This window comes from Gorilla gorilla, chromosome 18 (assembly GCF_029281585.2).
Source record: "Gorilla gorilla gorilla isolate KB3781 chromosome 18, NHGRI_mGorGor1-v2.1_pri, whole genome shotgun sequence".
Taxonomy (NCBI): domain Eukaryota; kingdom Metazoa; phylum Chordata; class Mammalia; order Primates; family Hominidae; genus Gorilla; species Gorilla gorilla.
Window position 1 is genome coordinate 99,930,326 of NC_073242.2, and position 16,268 is coordinate 99,946,593.

General features: G+C 50.1%; 1 protein-coding gene across 1 annotated transcript in view; it reads right to left on the reverse strand.

Annotated features, from left to right (window-relative positions):
- Positions 1–99: 99 nt before the first annotated feature.
- The window catches only part of COG4 (component of oligomeric golgi complex 4), a 42,530-nt gene continuing 26,361 nt past the window's right edge, over positions 100–16,268 (reverse strand). Inside the window, exons 12-19 of the mRNA XM_019012408.2 lie at positions 15,878–16,043; positions 9,944–10,006; positions 3,473–3,589; positions 2,254–2,346; positions 1,617–1,700; positions 1,289–1,390; positions 885–1,013; positions 100–670 (exon numbers count right to left, since the gene is read on the reverse strand). Coding sequence (XP_018867953.1) covers positions 536–670; positions 885–1,013; positions 1,289–1,390; positions 1,617–1,700; positions 2,254–2,346; positions 3,473–3,589; positions 9,944–10,006; positions 15,878–16,043 — 889 coding nt within the window. The 3' untranslated portion in view covers positions 100–535. The remainder of the gene's footprint in view (positions 671–884; positions 1,014–1,288; positions 1,391–1,616; positions 1,701–2,253; positions 2,347–3,472; positions 3,590–9,943; positions 10,007–15,877; positions 16,044–16,268) is intronic.

A 16,268-nucleotide genomic window follows, 5' to 3' on the forward strand; every position in this document is an offset into this window, starting at 1 on the left:
GGCTGAGGTCTTGGGTTTTACCTTCCTATTTCCGTGCAACTGATAGACCTGCCCTGCCCCATAGCATCTGGCCCTCCCTGGTAACAGCACACTGGCATCTCTCCAAGGAGTAGCTTTATTCAGGGATCATAAACATCACAGCCTCTCCTCAAAGTCAAGCCTAACTGCTAGGTCCCCAGATGTACCCAAGTTGTCTAGGGCTGGCAGGCGTAGCTTGTTTGCTGTAGTGTTTGAGGGCAAGAGACTGACCATCCATGCAGAAAGCTGGCCTGGGCTGCTCGCTGCCTGCCGTGGCTTTCCCACCTCAGGAGCCCGCTTCTCTCGGTGGGGAGATGCTGCCCCCAGAGCATCACCTGGCCAGGTCTGAGGGCAGAGCATGGAGTGGGTCCAGACTTTGTTTCTCTGCTGCCAGCCGTAGAAAGGTCTGGGCTGTCAGATCTCCCCCAAGCCAGACAGCCTCGCTCAGCTCCTTGGCTGGGGCCCCTTAGGGAACAGGCCTGGAAGTGTGATGAGCCAGGTGTGCTCATCCAGGCAGCTACAGGCGCAGCCTCTTGATATCTTCACTGCGGAAGTCTATCCGCAGGGCCAGCACCTGGCGCACTTCAGCAGGGGTGAGGCGCCATGTCAACGGGCCGGAATTGGGTCCCCAGTAATCGAGGATCTCGGTCACCTGTGGGGAAGGACATAGAGACCAGTCAGCAAGGTGGGGTTATTCTGAAAGAGGGCTCTGGACTCTACCAGGGGCAGAGCAGGGGCACCCGGGAAGGGGAAGGTGTCCTATAGAGCTGGCTGCTGGCAGACATGGTTTAGAGGGAAGTGGCGGGGATCCATCTTTGCCTCTTTCAGTCACCCCTCCCTGGCTGGGCCAAGGGTGCCCCACCTACCCGCTCCAGATTGAGGATGGTGGCCATCTGGGAGAGCCGGGCAAACTTGTCTCGGATGGTCCAGGTGGTCACCGTGGTAAGGTAGGCAATGAGTGACCTCAGCTCCTTGTCAAACTGCAGACCACCCAGCTGCAGGAGAACCCAAGCCCAGTCGCTACTTAGGCCTGGCCAAGCAGAACTGGCCTCCAGTTGCCCCCAGAGCTGGATGGCAAGGCCCGCCAGGCCTCAGGTGGTGCCCTGTGGCTTGTTTGCTCTACGGCTTCAGAAGCCAGAGCAGGACTGGACCCAGACATGCAGGGCCTGTGGGCAGCAGACAGAGGGGATGCAAGTCCTGGGGGGGTGGCATGACATGTCTTCCTCAGAGGAGAAACGAGAGCCGCAGACCCATGACCCCTTTACCTTACCCGGTTAAAGGTGGATTTCAGCACCACTTTCTCCAACTCGACGGCAACAAGGCTAGTCATGAGGCCGGTTAGGCTGTCGTAGATGACCGGGGACAGGCTGGCCTGCACACAGAGGGTTGACATCAGCCGAGCCCCACCTAACTCCTCTGCCTCTATGCTGGAGTCTTAGGTGGTGAGGATAGTAGCGTGAGGCCACGGGGGAGTTTCTATAGGTGAGGGTTGGAAGGGCTTTCAGGGTCCCCAGAAGGAATGTGATGAGACCCTGCAGGCTGCTGGTTTGGGCTGAGGTGGGTAATTCCCTAAGTGGATCCCTAGGGCCCCTGCTCACCTTGAACTCTGCCATTTGCTGCTCCAGGTTAAGGATGAACTGTTGTACCCAAGGGTCATTGGCCTCATAGTCATTGAATTCTTCCTGTTGTCAGGAAGCAGGGTTGGTCACCATGGGCCTCATAAGAAGTACCATTCGCTGCCACCCACCTCTGTCCCTCTAAGAAAATAATGTAAAACATTCTTCCTTCCCTGTGCCTTCTGACTCATCTAGTTTAAAACCAGTTCAGACACCCAGGCTGGCAGAAACTGACCAGCAAACAGCCCAGGGCTGTAGCAGTGGCCCACATAACATGGTAAAGTTCCTGGCATTTTATTCCTTCTTGGATCTCATGTTCTACAGGAATGAAATCACTAGGCCAGGAGGAAAAAAACGCTTCTAAGTCTATCATAGGCGGGGCAAAAAGAGCTCCAATAAGGGAATAAGTTAGGTCAAGGCAAACTCCATGTCTTTCTGAGCCCTTCTGACTAGGGACAAACTGTTTCCTGGGAGGAACCTAGTCTTCATGGGTCAGGGTGGGGGAAGTGGGCCTGGGAAGCATGGAAGGTCTAGTCTGTTCAGATGGCTCTGCTCCCTCTAGCTGGGGCTAGGGACGAGGGGTCATCGGGGCTTGATGGCTGCCTGTGGCCAGGCTAACCTCCTCGATGTTGTGGGAGACGGAGAAAAAGCTGTTGATCCAAGGCTGCACCTGTGGCTTGATGGCTGTGCTGTTGAGCTCCGTCAGCCCTTCCTGCACAAGGACAAGGTGGAGACATGTGACACAGAAGGCACGCCTCATCCCTTCCCTCTCTCTTCTCCCCATCCCTTCCCTCTATCCTCTCCCCATCCCTTTCCTCTCTTCTCCCCATCCCTTCTTTCTCTCCTCTCCCCATCCCTTCCTTCTCTCCTCTCCCCATTTCTTCCTTCTTTCCTCTCCCCACCCCTTCCCTCTCCTCTCCCCACCCCTTCCCTCTCCTCTCCCCACCCCTTCCCTCTCTTCTCCCCACCCCATCCCTCTGCTCTCCCTACCCTCATCCCTCTGCTCTCCCTACCCTCATCCCTCTCCTCTCCCCACCCCATCCCTCTCTCCTCTCCCCACCCCATCCCTCTCTCGTCTCCCCACCCCTTCCCTCTCTCATCTCACCACCCCTTCCCTCTCCTCTCCCCACCGCATCCCCTTCTCCTCTCCCCATCCCTTCCTTCTCTCCTCTCCCCACCCCATCCCCTTCTCCTCTCCCCATCTCTTCCTTCTCTCCTCTCCCCACCCCATCCCCTTCTCCTCTCCCCATCCCTTCCTTCTCTCCTCTCCCCACCCCATCCTCCTCTCCTCTCCCCATCCCTTCCCTCTCTCCTCTCCCCATCCCTTGATTGCAGGGCGTTCTTCCAGCCCTGAGGCTTTCTGCAGGCCCTGTTGGAGGTTATAACAGAGCTAGTGCTAATGAAAGGAGGAGCCAGGAACATGCCCCTTTCCAGATCTCAGCTGATTCAGGTCCAGGGTAACGATGAGATTTGAGACTGTTCTGATAAACTCTCACAAGAGATTTCAGAATGCCCGATGTTAGGCAGCACCCGCGGCTAGGTCAGAACAACCATGTGGCTCCACTTCCTCTGAGCATCTTCTGAGAGCTCTTGTCATTGTGGGGCCAAGTGCGAAGTCTAGAGCACCAGATGTTGGCTTGTCAGTGTGACAACTTCACTGCTGAGAAACCACCAGGGCCTTTAGTCTCAAGGGACCTGCACAACTCCAGGCTCCAGGGCTTGCATGCTGCTCCCTCATCCGTCCTCCTGGCTTCCTTGCACACGATGAGCCAGCTAACAATCTTCTCAGAGCAACACACAGGCACAGGATTCAGTCAGCAGTTGAACCTCGGGCTTACCTGCAAGAGGTCTCGGAATTTGTTGGACACGGCGGCCAAGTCAGAAAGGCAGCTGTCAAACTTGGCCTGGGCCTGCTCCCCTCCAATGCCCTGGCTGAAGAGCTTGGTGCAGTCACTCTAGGGGAGAACACTGCTGTAAGACCACTGAGCACGCGTGGGCCGTGGGAGTGTGAGGAGCCACCAGCCAGTTCTACTCCTCCAGCCAGCTATGGCCTGTCAAGAGCCTGGATGGGTTTCAGAAAACCTGGATTCTATCCTGGTGGTTATCCACTTGGCTCCCACTTCCCCCTCTGTAATATGGGGGTACCAATGTTGGGGAAGTAAGAAACAGAAATACCAGAAAGTTTTTCCTGTCTTTAGAGTCAGACATTCCTAGGTTCAAGTCCTGGCTCAGTCATGTATTAGTTGAGTGACCTTGGGCAAATGATTTAAAGTTTCTGAGCTTCAATTTTCCTGTCTATAAAATGGGAACACCAATTCCTGCTCCTCATGTATGAGATGAAGCACAACGTGCCTAGCTCAGTGCCTGGCACAGGAGACACTAGCTATTATTGCTATAGTTCCTCCTTTCCCCCCACCTTTTATATTTATTTACTTCTTCTTAAATTTTATTTAAATTTACCAAAAAACCACAAAAGTCAGTTTCTGCTTCTTAAATATTTTGGTCTGGCTACCAAAGGGGATGGTCAAGATCATAGCTAAGGTTTAAGGGCGTACTGTATACCTGGCTTTGTTCTAAGCATTTTACTTTTATTAAAGTACCAGGCTGGGCGAGGTGGCTCATGCGGGTAATTCTAGCACTTTGGGAGGCCAAGGTGCAAGGACCACTTGCGGCCAGAGTTTAAGAACAGCAGGGAAACATAGTGAGAAGCCGTCTCCACAGAAAATTAAAGCATTAGCTGGATGTAGTGGTGCGCCCCTGCATCCCTAGCTACTCAGGAGGCTGAGGTGAGAGGATCCCTTGAGCCCAAGGGTTCAAGGTTGCAGAGAGCTATGACTGTGCCACTGCACTCCAGCCCGGGCAGCAGAGTGAGAACAAAGTACCTATTCTACTTAAAAACAAAACAAAATGAAAACCAAAAAACCCCCACAACTATTGTAAGTTACTTTGACCTTCATAAAAAAAACTATCTCCTTAATGAAATAGGTAAAATTATTATCCCCATTGTACAGATGAGGAAACTGAGGCACAGAAGTTAATAATTTATTCAAAGCCATGGCAATAAGTCAGGAAAGGCTGAGCATGGTGGCTCACTATTGTAATCCTAGGACTTTGTGAGGCCAAGGTAGGAGCATCGCTGGAGCCCAGGAGTTCAAGACCAGCCTGGGCAACAAAGTGAGACCCTGTCTCTTTTTTTTTTTTTTTTTTTGAGACAGTCTCACTCTGTCACCCTGGCTGGAGTGCAGTGGCATGATCTCGGCTCACTGCAACCTCCGCCTCCTGGGTTCAAGCGATTCTCGTGCCTCAGCCTCCCGAGTAGCTGGGACTACAGGCGCCTGCCACCACACCCAACTAATTTTTGTATTTTTAGTAGAGACAGGGTTTCACCATGTTGGCCAGGCTGGTCTCGAACTCCTGACCTCAGGTGATCCACCCGCCTCAGCCTCCCAAAGTGCTGGATTTACAGGTGTGAGCCACCGCGCCTGGCAGAGACCCTGTCTTTTAACATAGATAAATCATGGAGCTGGGACTCTAGGCCAGGTATTCTGACTCCAAAAATCCTGTTTTTTTTGTTTTGTTTTGTTTTGTTTTGTTTTGAGACAGAGTCTTGCTGTGTCACCCAGGCTGGAGTGCAACGGCATGATCTTGGCTGACTGCAACCTCTGTCTCCCGGGTTCAAGTGATTCTCCCACCTCAGCCTCCGGAGTAGCTGGGATTATGGGCACCCACCATCATGCCCAGCTAATTATTGTATTTTTGTAGAGATGGGGTTTCACCATGTTGGCCAGGCTGGTCTTGAACTCCTGACCTCAGGTGATCTGCCCGCCTGAGCCTCCCAAAGTGCTGAGATTACAGGCGTGAACCACCGTGTACGGCCCAGAATGCCTGTTTGTTTTTTTTTCTTTTGAGACGGAGTCTTGCTCTATCACCCAGGCTGGAGTGCAGTGGCTTGATCTCGGTTCACTGCAAGCTCTGCCTCCTGGGTTCACGCCATTCTCCTGCCTCAGTCTCCCGAGTAGCTGGGACTACAGGCGCCCACCACCACGCTCTGCTAATTTTTTGTATTTTTAGTAGAGATGGGGTTTCACCGTGTTAGCCAGGATGGTCTCGATCTCCTGACCTTGTGATCCGCCCGCCTTGGCCTCCCAAGTGCTAGGATTACAGGCGTGAGCCACCGCGCCCAGCCCAGAATGCCTGTTTCTAATCACCACACTACAGCGTAGGTGTAGAGACCTCTCCAGGGGGAACTGCCTGAAACTCATGTTTTGGGTTGCCAGGAGCTGCCGCATTTCTCGTAGCCTCCTTAGAAAGTTCATGCTGTTTTGGCTCCAGAGGGGAAGCAGAGTGGAAGAACTAAGAGGGACTCTTCTAGCAGACAAAGGCCCTTCACTCCCACAGTATTCCTGACACTTACTGTCTTTGGGTAGTCTTGTAACCTTCCCTGTAAGCTGAACGTCATGCCACCTGATCTGCCTATCTCAAAGGGCTGCTGATGGGGCTAAGAAAGAACATCTGTGAAATGCAAATCTAAGGGCAGCTGGGATTTATGGGAATAGGTTTTTCAGCTCTTTTACTTGGCTAATTCTACCAGCTCACTTATGAATTTCTAATATTTCCCCAAATTTTACTTCCAAAACCCAACAGACTCACGTTAAGGATGAGGTCAGAAATAGTCTAAAGTGCCATGACTTACAATGATGTCGGCCGGGCGCCGTGGCTCACGCCTGTAATCCCAACACTTTGGGAGGCCAAGGCGGGCAGATCACGAGGTGAAGAGATCAAGACCATCCTGGCCAAAATGGTGAAACCCTGTCTCTACTAAAAAATACAAAAATTAGCTAGGTGTGGTGGCGCACACCTGTAGTCTCAGCTACTTGGGAGCTGAGGCAGGAGAATCGCTTGAATCCGGGAGGTGGAGGTTGCAGTAAGCCGAGACTGCGCCACTGCACTCCAGCCTGGGCAACAAGAGCGAAACTTCATCTCAAAAAAAAAAAAAAGCCAGGCATGGTGGCTCACACCTGTAATCCCAGCACTATGGGAGGCTGAGGTGGGCGGATCGCCTGAGGTCGGGAATTTGAGACCAGCCTAGACAGCATGGTGAAACCTCGTTTCTACTAAAAATACAAAAATCACCTGGGCATGGTGTCAGGCGCCTGTAATCCCAGCAACTTAGGAAGCTGAGGCAGGAGAATCGCCGAGGTTGCAGTGAGCCAAGATCATGCCACTGCACTACAGCCTGGGCAACAGAGTGAGAATCGGTCTCAAAAAATAAAAATAAAAAAATAAAATAAAAGAAAGACAAGGCCAGGCGACGTGGTTCATGCCTGTAATCCCAGCACTTTGGGATGCCAAGGCGGGCGGATCACTTGAGGCCAGGAGTTCGAGACCAGCCTGGCCAACATGGCAAAACCCCATCCCTACTAAAAATACAAAAATTAGCTGGGCATGGTGGCAGGTGCTTATAATCCCAGCTACTCCAGAGCCTGAGGCAGGAGAATCACAGAAGTTGCAGTGAGCTGAGATCGCGCCATTGCACTCTAGCCTGGGCGACAGAGCGAGACTCTGTCTCAAAAAAAAACCAACAATGATGACAGCCAACTTGTTGAACACATACGATGTGACAGATACTATGTTATGTTGTACAAGTGTTCACTGTGGAGGCAGGGCCCTGGCCTCACTTCTTTCCCAGAGGCTGAGTTTGGGAGTGGGGAAGAACTGGGCCCCTCATTTTCCAATAGTTCACAAAGTGATCCCTCCATGCTGTTATTTTTATTTTGTTAATTTTAAATTTATTTTTACTATTTTTACTTTTTTTTTTTTCTGTTTTTTTGAGACAGAGTCTTACTCTGTTGCCTAGGCTGGAGTGCAGTGGCACGATCTCGGCTTGCTGCAACCTTTGCCTCCCAGGTTCAAGCGATTATCCTGTCTCAGCTTCCTGAGTAGCCAGGATTACAGGTGTGCACCACCACAACTGGCTAATTTTTGTATTTTTAGTAGAGATGGGGTTTCACTATGTTTGCCAGGCTGGTCTCAAACTCCTGACCTCAGGTAATCCACCCGCCTTGGCATCCCAAAGTGCTGGGGTCATAGGTGTGAGCCACCACACCTGGCTATTATTTTTACCTTTTTCTTTTCTTTTGAGATGGAGTCTTGCTCTGTTGCCCAGGCTAGAGTGAAGTGGTGTGATCTCGACTCACTGCAACCTCCGCCTCCTGGGTTCAAGCAATTCTCCTGCCTCAGCCTCCTGAGTAGCTGGTATTACAGGCGCCCGCCACCATGCCCAGCTAATTTTTGTATTTTTAGTAGAGACAGGACTTCACCATCTTGGCCAGGCTTGAATGCCTGATCTTGTGATCCACCTGCCTTGGCCTCCCAAAGTGCTGGGATTATAGGCGTGAGCCACTGCGCCCAGCCTATTATTACTTTTTAAGTGATGGGGTCTCATTATGTTGCCCAGGCTGGCCTCGAACTCCTGGCCTCAAGCAATCCTCCTGACTCAGGGTCCCAAGTAGCTGAGACTACAGGCACGAGCCACCCAGCTATTGTTATTTTGAGATGGAGTTTTGCTCTTGTTGCCCAGGCTGGAGTGCAGTGACGCAATCTTGGCTCACTGCAACCTCCACCTCCAGGGTTCAAGCAATTCTTCTGCCTCAGCCTCCCGAGTAGCTGGGATTATGGGCACCACACCCAGCTAATTTTTTTTGTATTTTGTATTTTTAGTAGAGACAGGGTTTCATCATGTTGGCCAGACTGGTCTCGAATTCCTGACCTCAGGTGATCCACCTGTCTCGGCCTCCCAAAGTGCTGGGATCATAGGCATGAGCCACGACACCTGGCCCAGCTACTGTTATTTTTAACTGTTAATACAACTAATAAGTACCACTGCATGCCTCTCATGTACTAAGTGGTTCATATTACCACATTCCTCTCATAACAGTCATGTGGCACAGAGGTCATTATCCCTGCTTTATGAATGACAAGACTGAGGTTACAGAACTTTTGCCTAAGGTCACACAGCTGGGCAGTGGTCAAGTGAAGATTTGAACTTGGGGTGTCTGGCTTCAAAGCCCAAGCAATTTCCACTATACTCTGCTGCCTTCCTCTAAAAATAACAGCTACTAGCTTTGTATAGGATTAGGCAAACCTTACCTTAATCTCCTACGTTTATACAGGGATTTGTCATTTTTATAAGGTGCTTTTGATCCTGATTTTTTTTTTTTTTTGAGACAGAATCTCCCTGTCGCCCAGGCTGGAGTGCAGTGGCGCGATCTCGGCTCACTGCAACCTCTGCCTCCCAGGTTCAAGCAGTTCTCTGCTTCAGCCTCCCGAGTAGCTGGGATTACAGGCGCCTGCCACCATGTCTGGCTCATTTTTTGTATTTTTAGTAGAGATGGGGTTTCACCATCTTGGCCAGGCTGGTCTTGAAGTCCTGACCTCATGATCCACCCACCTCAGCCTCCCAAAGTGTTAGGATTACAGGCATGAGCCACCTCACCCGGCCTTGATCCTGATTTAAAAAAAAAAAGTTTTTTTTTTCTTGTAGAGATGGTCTCACCACATTGCCCAGGCTGGTCTCAAACTCCTGGCCTCAAGTAATCCTCCTGCCTTGGCCTCCCAAAATGTTGAGCTTACAGGTATGAGCCACTTGGCCTCAATCCTGTTTTTTCATTAGGCTACCCAAGAAACACAAGCTAGGGCTGGATGGAGCTATGCATCTCATTTCGTAGATGAGAGGACTGAGGCTCAGAGGGCTAAGGGACTTGTCCAAGGTCACACGCCAACTATGTGCTGGAAGATCTAATTTGTGTGTTATTTTGAGATAGAGTCTGCTCTGTTGCCCAGGCTGGAGTGCAGTGGCACGATCTCAGCTCACTGCAACCTCTGCCTCCCGGGTTCAAGTGATTCTCCTGCCTCAGTTTCCCAAGCAGCTGGGATTACAGGTGTCTGCCACCATGCCCAGCTAATTTTTGTATTTTTAGTAGAGATGGGGTTTCGCCATGTTGGCTAGGCTGGTCTCGAACTCCTGACCTCAAGTGATCCACCCGCCTTGGCCTCCGAAAGTGCTGGGATTACAGGCATGAGCCACCATGCCTTGCCTGGAAGATCTAATTTGAATTCTGATCTTCCAACTCCTGAGCTTTTCCCCCTGGTCCAAGGATGCCTTGCTATCATGTCAGTCACCAAAGAATCCCCTCAAGTGTGGCTCAATGTCACCAAGATAAGTGTCTTCACCATGATGTTTGTATAGGGCTCTATCTCAACATGGGAAAAGATGGCTGCTGACCACTGATAGGCAATTTCCCTCGTACCTCCAGTGTCTTCTTCAGAGTGGAGATGTTTTCACTGCAGACTTCCACGTTGTTCAGAGTCACCTGGGAGATGAGGAAGGAAGAATGTGACTTCCTGCTGACTATGCCTGCCACCCACTCCAATGCCAGACTGGCTGACAGCTGTGCTCCATGAAGCTCAGAGAAGGGCTGGCTGGAGTTCAGACTTGCGTTAATGAAAACCCACACTGCTACATCTGAGCAGGACGCTCAGATCTTGGATTGGGCAGAATGGGGAAGCAGGCTCGCCCTTTCTTCTGTGCCTGATGACAGGGAGCCTAAAGCTATCAGGACCTCAGAGGTAGTGAGCTCAGGTTTCAGGTCTTCTTTTTTTGTTTGTTTGTTTTTTGTTTTTTTGAGATGGAGTCTGGCTCTGTGACCCAGGCTGGACTGCAAGCTCTGCCTCCCGGGTTCATGCCATTCTCCTGCCTCAGCCACCCGAGTAGCTGGGACAACAGGCGCCCGCCACTACGCCAGGCTAATTTTTTGTATTTTTAGTAGAGACGGGGTTTCACCATGTTAGCCAGGATGGTCTTGATCTCCTGACCTTGTGATCCGCCCGCCTTGGCCTCCCAAAGTGCTGGGATTACAGGCGTGAGCCACTGCGCCCGGCGAGGTTTCAGGTCTTCTTGTACTGTGTTACCTACAGAGCAGAAATGACTCAGGCATACAGGTCCGGGATAAGTTCTGAGGCTCCAAACGGTCAAGCCCCAGGTCAGTGATACAAAGCCTGACATTCATTAAAGAAAAGCTTCCAGAGAGCCTGCCACCTATGAGGTATTTTCTCATTCTTTATCTCATGGAGTCTGCTAAATACCCCCATAGAACACGTATTATCAAGCCCAGTGCACGGGAGGAAATGAGACTCCTCAGAAGGTAAAATGATTTGGCCAGGCACGGTGGCTCACGCCTGTAATCCCAGCACTTTGGGAGGCCAAGGCGGGTGGATCACCTGAGATCAGGAGTTCAAGAACAGCCTGGCCAACATGGTGAAACCCTATCTCTAATAAAAATACACACAAAAAAATTAGCCAGGCGTGGTGGTGCATATCTGTAGTCCCAGCTACCAAGAGGCTGAGGCAGGAGAATCGCTTGAACCTGGGAGATGGAGGTTGCAGTGAGCTGAAATTGTGTCACTGCACTCCAGCCTGTATGACGGAACGAGACTCTGCCTCAAAAAAAAAAAAAAAAAAAAAAAAAAGCTGGGGCAGGGTGGCTCATGCCTGTAATCCCAGCACTTTGGGAGGCCGAGGCAGGTGGATCAAGAGGTCAGGAGTTTGAGACCAGCCTGCCCAACATGGCGAAACCCCGTCTCTACTAAAAATACAAAAAATTAGCCAGGCGTGGTGGTGGGTGCCTGTAATCCCAGCTACTCGGGAGGCTGAGGCAGGAGAATTGCTTGAACTTGGGAGGCGTAGGTTGCAGTGAGCTGAGATCACGCCACTACACTCTAGCCTCGGTGACAAGAACAAAACTACGTCTCAAAAAAAAAAAAAAAAAAGTAAAATGATTCACGAAGGTCTGACAGCAACTGATTCAGCAAATATTTACTGAGCACCTGGATGTGCCAGGCACAGTTCTAGCACTGAGAGAAAGCAATTAACAAAAAAGACATGGTCCACTCCTCACAGAGCTGACATTCCAGATGGGAAGCCAGATAGTAAACAAATGCATTATATAATGCCAGGAAGAATAATAAAGCAGGAAAAGGGACAGACACTCAGAGTGACAAGGCCACAAAGCTGGAGCCAGGCTTAGAATTCGGGTCTCTGAGCTTCCAGATGGATAAACAGGTGGAGGTTCCTGGACAGTGGCCACCTGGGGAGGGCATGGAAGCTCCATACCCCTTCCCCCATAATTTGCCCTATTCATCTCTTCATCTGTATCCTATATAATATCCTTTATAATAAACAAATAAACTAAAAAAATGAATTCAGGTCTCCCTACTCTGGTCCAAAGACGACTTTTTTCATAACATGACTGTCTTACAGACTAGGTGCAGAAATACCAATGATAAAAGTAGCATGGAGGCCAGGCGCAGTGGCTCATGCCTGTAATCCCAGCAGTTTGGGAGGCCGATGCGGGCGGATCACCTGAGGTTGGGAGTTCGGGACTAGCCTGACCAACATGGAGAAACCCCGTCTCTACTAAAAAAAATACAAAATTAGCCAGGCGTGGTGGTGCATGCCTGTAATCCCAGCTACTTGGGAGGCTGAGACAGAAGAATCACTTGAACCCAGGGGGCGGAGATTGCAGTGAGCCAAGATCGCGCCATTGCACTCCAGCCTGTGCAACAACAGCAAAACTCCGTCTCAAAAAAAAAAAAAAAGGTAGCATGGGCATGGTGGCTCACACCTGTAATCCCAGCACTTTGGGAGGCTGAGACGGGTGGATCACCTGAGGTCAGGAGTTCGAGACCATCCTGGCCAACATGGCAAAACCCCGTCTCTACTAAAAATACAAAAATTAGTCGGGTGTGGTGGCAGGTGCCTGTAATCCCAGCTACTTGGGGGGCTGAGGCAGGAGAATCGCTTGAACCTATGAGGCGGAGGTTGCAGTGAGCCAAGATCGCGCCATTGCACCCCAGCTGGGGCAACAAGAACGAAACTCCACCTCCAAAAAAAAAAGTAGCATGGGGCAAAATTATTAAGGCACTAATTGCTCTGGCCATTCAGAGGAAAGAACAAACTGTTTTGGTGTAAGGCATTCAAGGAAGGTTCCATGGCAGGGTTGGTAGCTGAGCTGAACATAAAACGGTAGAACATAATTCTGACAGGAGATGAAGGTGAGAACATTTTTCCACCCCCATCAGCCTCTCTCCAGCTCACTGTCCTATTTGATATTTTCTTAATAGTCCTTAGGATTTCCTGACATTCTCTGGTTTATCTATTTCTTGTCTGCATGGATCTAGCCTGTTTTCTTCACCACTGCGTCTCTATACAGCACCATCTACCTTTCTGCTTGATGGAAATATTCTAACTGCACTGTCTGGTATGGTAGCCCCCAGCCATGTGTGGCTATTGAGCACCTGAAGCATAGCTAGTACAACTCAGGAAGTGGATTTTTAATTTAAATGTAAATTTCAATAGCCACCTGTGGCTGGTGACTACCATGTTGGGCAGTGTAGCTCTAGAACCCAGAACAGTGCCTGATATTTAGAAGTTTCTCAATAAATATTTGTGCAATGAGTAAGAGAGTGAATGAACATATTCTGGAAAGGGGATAATATAAGCAAGTGCAGAATGGCACAAAACCCAAAAAGGTATTTGAGAAATAGCAGAGTCAGTTCACAGACACGTGCAGGGAAGTGGCAGGAGGTAGAGCTGCGAGGGGCAGAGACTGACGGGGACTTGGGTGCTCTGCTGCAGAGTTAGCCCTGTGACCTGTGGACAGTGGCCTGGCACTGAGGATTTTTAAAGCAGGTGAATGCCACATGAGCACAGCTGTGGTTCGGGAATACTCATCTAGAGGCCGTGGGAGGGAGGAAATAGAGGGCCTGGGGATCCCACTGCCTGTAAACTGGTCTGCTGATGGCATGATGAGGAAGGCAGGGGTGAGGTAAGGAGGAGCCAGTCTTCGAGACATGAGTCAGGAGCTTCAGGATTTCAGGGTAAAAGGAGGATCTCAGAACCCCAGGGGCTGTGATTAGGAAGTCCCTCTCATCTTGCCCAGAGTGCTTCCCTTGTCGGTGTCCTGCAGCCAGTGCTGAAAGTCATGATGCTGACAGTGCTGCTTAGGCCACTCTGATTGTGGACAGATAAGCCTAAAGGTCTTTCTTTAATATGCCACAACATGAGGCCTCTAATGTCACAAGTTTCCAAATAACTGTCCTGTCCTGACAGCTGAAGGATGAAGGCCATAAGTGTTTCCAAGGCATTTAAGAGCACCAAGAATAACTGTCATGAGGACTTATGGATTTGAGTTCAAATGGTATTGATTTCAAAGTTTCCCCTGTACTGACAGCCCTAGTAAGCGTGGATTCACTGGGTTTATTCCCTGCCCACAGTTCATGATGTCAGTACATTTGGAGAATTCATCTTGACAGCCAAATGAATCAAGGTGACATAAAAAATAGGCCCTGCAATGGGAGTGATGACATTTTAAATACTTGGTGTCAGGAAAACCAGAAACCTGTCACCAAGCATTTAGCATCGCCTCTCTTTTTGGTCTTATCTTCTGGGGCCTCAAACAATGAAACTGTGTTAATGGGAGGTCCTCACAGAGCGAACATGCACTGGCCGGTTTTGGAGACATGTAGTCAAGTGGTGGAAAACGGAACTGGAAAGGTGGTATGGGTTAGAGTTAGGAGGCTTAAACAAAGACATCTAGCTTTGATGTGGTAGGCAGCAAGCAGCCAATGATTATTTCTGAGCACAGAAATGAAAGTAAGTTCTGTAAAAAAAATCACAAACAAAATAAAAATTTAAGTTGGTTCATGATGTGATGCTGGTTGCTGGGCACTTTGGCAAAGTTCTCCAAAGGTAACAACTTTCACAGGCAACAGTTTTTTGGATCTGATCTTTTTTTGGCAGCAACCATGATATCCTAGATTGACAGAAACCATACCCAGGGCAAATATTTTCTATGACAGGAAGAGAGTGGGGCTGCCTAAACAGCTTTCACATTGGATCTGTCTCATAACTAGTTACTATGGGTTCCTCTGCACAGGGCTTGGTAGATATTAGCAAGTTTAGGCTTCTCTCTCTGCAAGTAACAGCTCTGAACTCTTTTGGGGGTCACAGATCCTTTTAAGAATACGATAACCAGGCACGGTAGCTCATGCCTGTAATCCCAACACTTTGGGAGGCCAAGACGGGTGGATCACTTGAGGTCAGAAGTTCGAGACCAGCCTGGCCAACATGGCAAAACCCAGTCTTTACTAAAAAAAAAAAAAAAATTAGCCAGGTATGGTGGCGCATGCCTGTAATCCCAGCTACTCAGGAGGCTAAAGCAGGAGAATCGCTTGAACCTGTGAGGTGGAGGTTGCAGTGAGCCAAGGTCATGCCATTGCACTCCAGACTGGGGAACAAGAGCAAGACTCCATCTCAAAAAAAAAAAAAAAAAGAATCTGATAAAAGCTAAGGAAGGACCCTGTCACCCAAAAATGCACGTGAACATTTTTGCATCCAACCCCACCTGTGGGCTACAGATGCTACTAGATGTTTCTTTCAGGCTCTGAGCCTCAGGAGTCAAGACTCAGGGTGCGGCCAATGTGGGGGATGGAGCAGAATGGACCTTGGACTGTGCTACTCCTGTGCGTGCTAAGACAGCGTGTGCCAGAGAGGCCTGATCTTGAGCTTAGGATTCATTTGTGGTCTCTGTGGCTCATCACAAACTGGTTGTTGCTTTGTACAAATCCTTTCATCCTTCTGTGCTCCTCCTTTCCAAGCTGTCACACAATGGAAGGCTTGCTGCTTTATCACATCTGTCATTCTGGGTAGCAAAGGGCTTTAATAAAGCCTCCTTTCCAGAGGAAGTTGAAAGCCTAAGACATGTGCTAGCAGAACAGTGATGGCAGGCCCGAAGGACTGGCGCCTGCCCATGCTGCGGGCCTCTCCTCAGAGAAGCAGTCTGGTGGCCTGGCACAGATGGTAGAGCTGGTTCTGTGGCAGATGCAAGCCAAGCTTGGCACTCAGTGGGCTCCTGAGCAGCTGGCCAGTGCTCTGGGGAATGAATGCTAGGTGACAGCTGGACAGCCCAGCCTCTATCGTGGCTCAGGCTGCTCAGAATATGTCCCTGAGTAAGAAATAGTTTCAGAACCTTCTGGGAGGAAATTCCCTTAAAGGAGGAATTTTCCTTCTATATAGACACTGGAGGAAAAGTCTCTAGCTAGAGGCCAATTATACTGTGGCTTAGCAGTGATAGCGTAACCTCTCGAGATAAACCAACCCAGCTCGTGAGCTGTGGGGTACCTACCAGGAAGGACATCTTCGCCTCGTCAGTACTCTCGATGCCTTTTGTGTCAAATTTGCCTTGCTGGAGGCTGCTGTGCATGATGTTCACGGCACTTGTCACCCCACGCTGGATGTCCTGGAAGGTGGTGGCAGGAAAGCCCATCCGCAGCTTATTACACAGAACATCCCTGGGGGGCAGGATTGCATAGAGGGATTGACAGTGCTCAACTTGGCCACCAGGACAGAAGGGCCAGTCTTCACCACTCTGACCCAGCAGCACAAGGTGCTCTTTTAGGGGGAATAACCGGTCCTTAAGACCACTGTAGGAGACCTGAGGAGCCAGGGTATGAAAGTAACCAGCACCCCGTCAAGGACACTGATGTGACAAGAACATACAGGGGAGACTGGCCAAT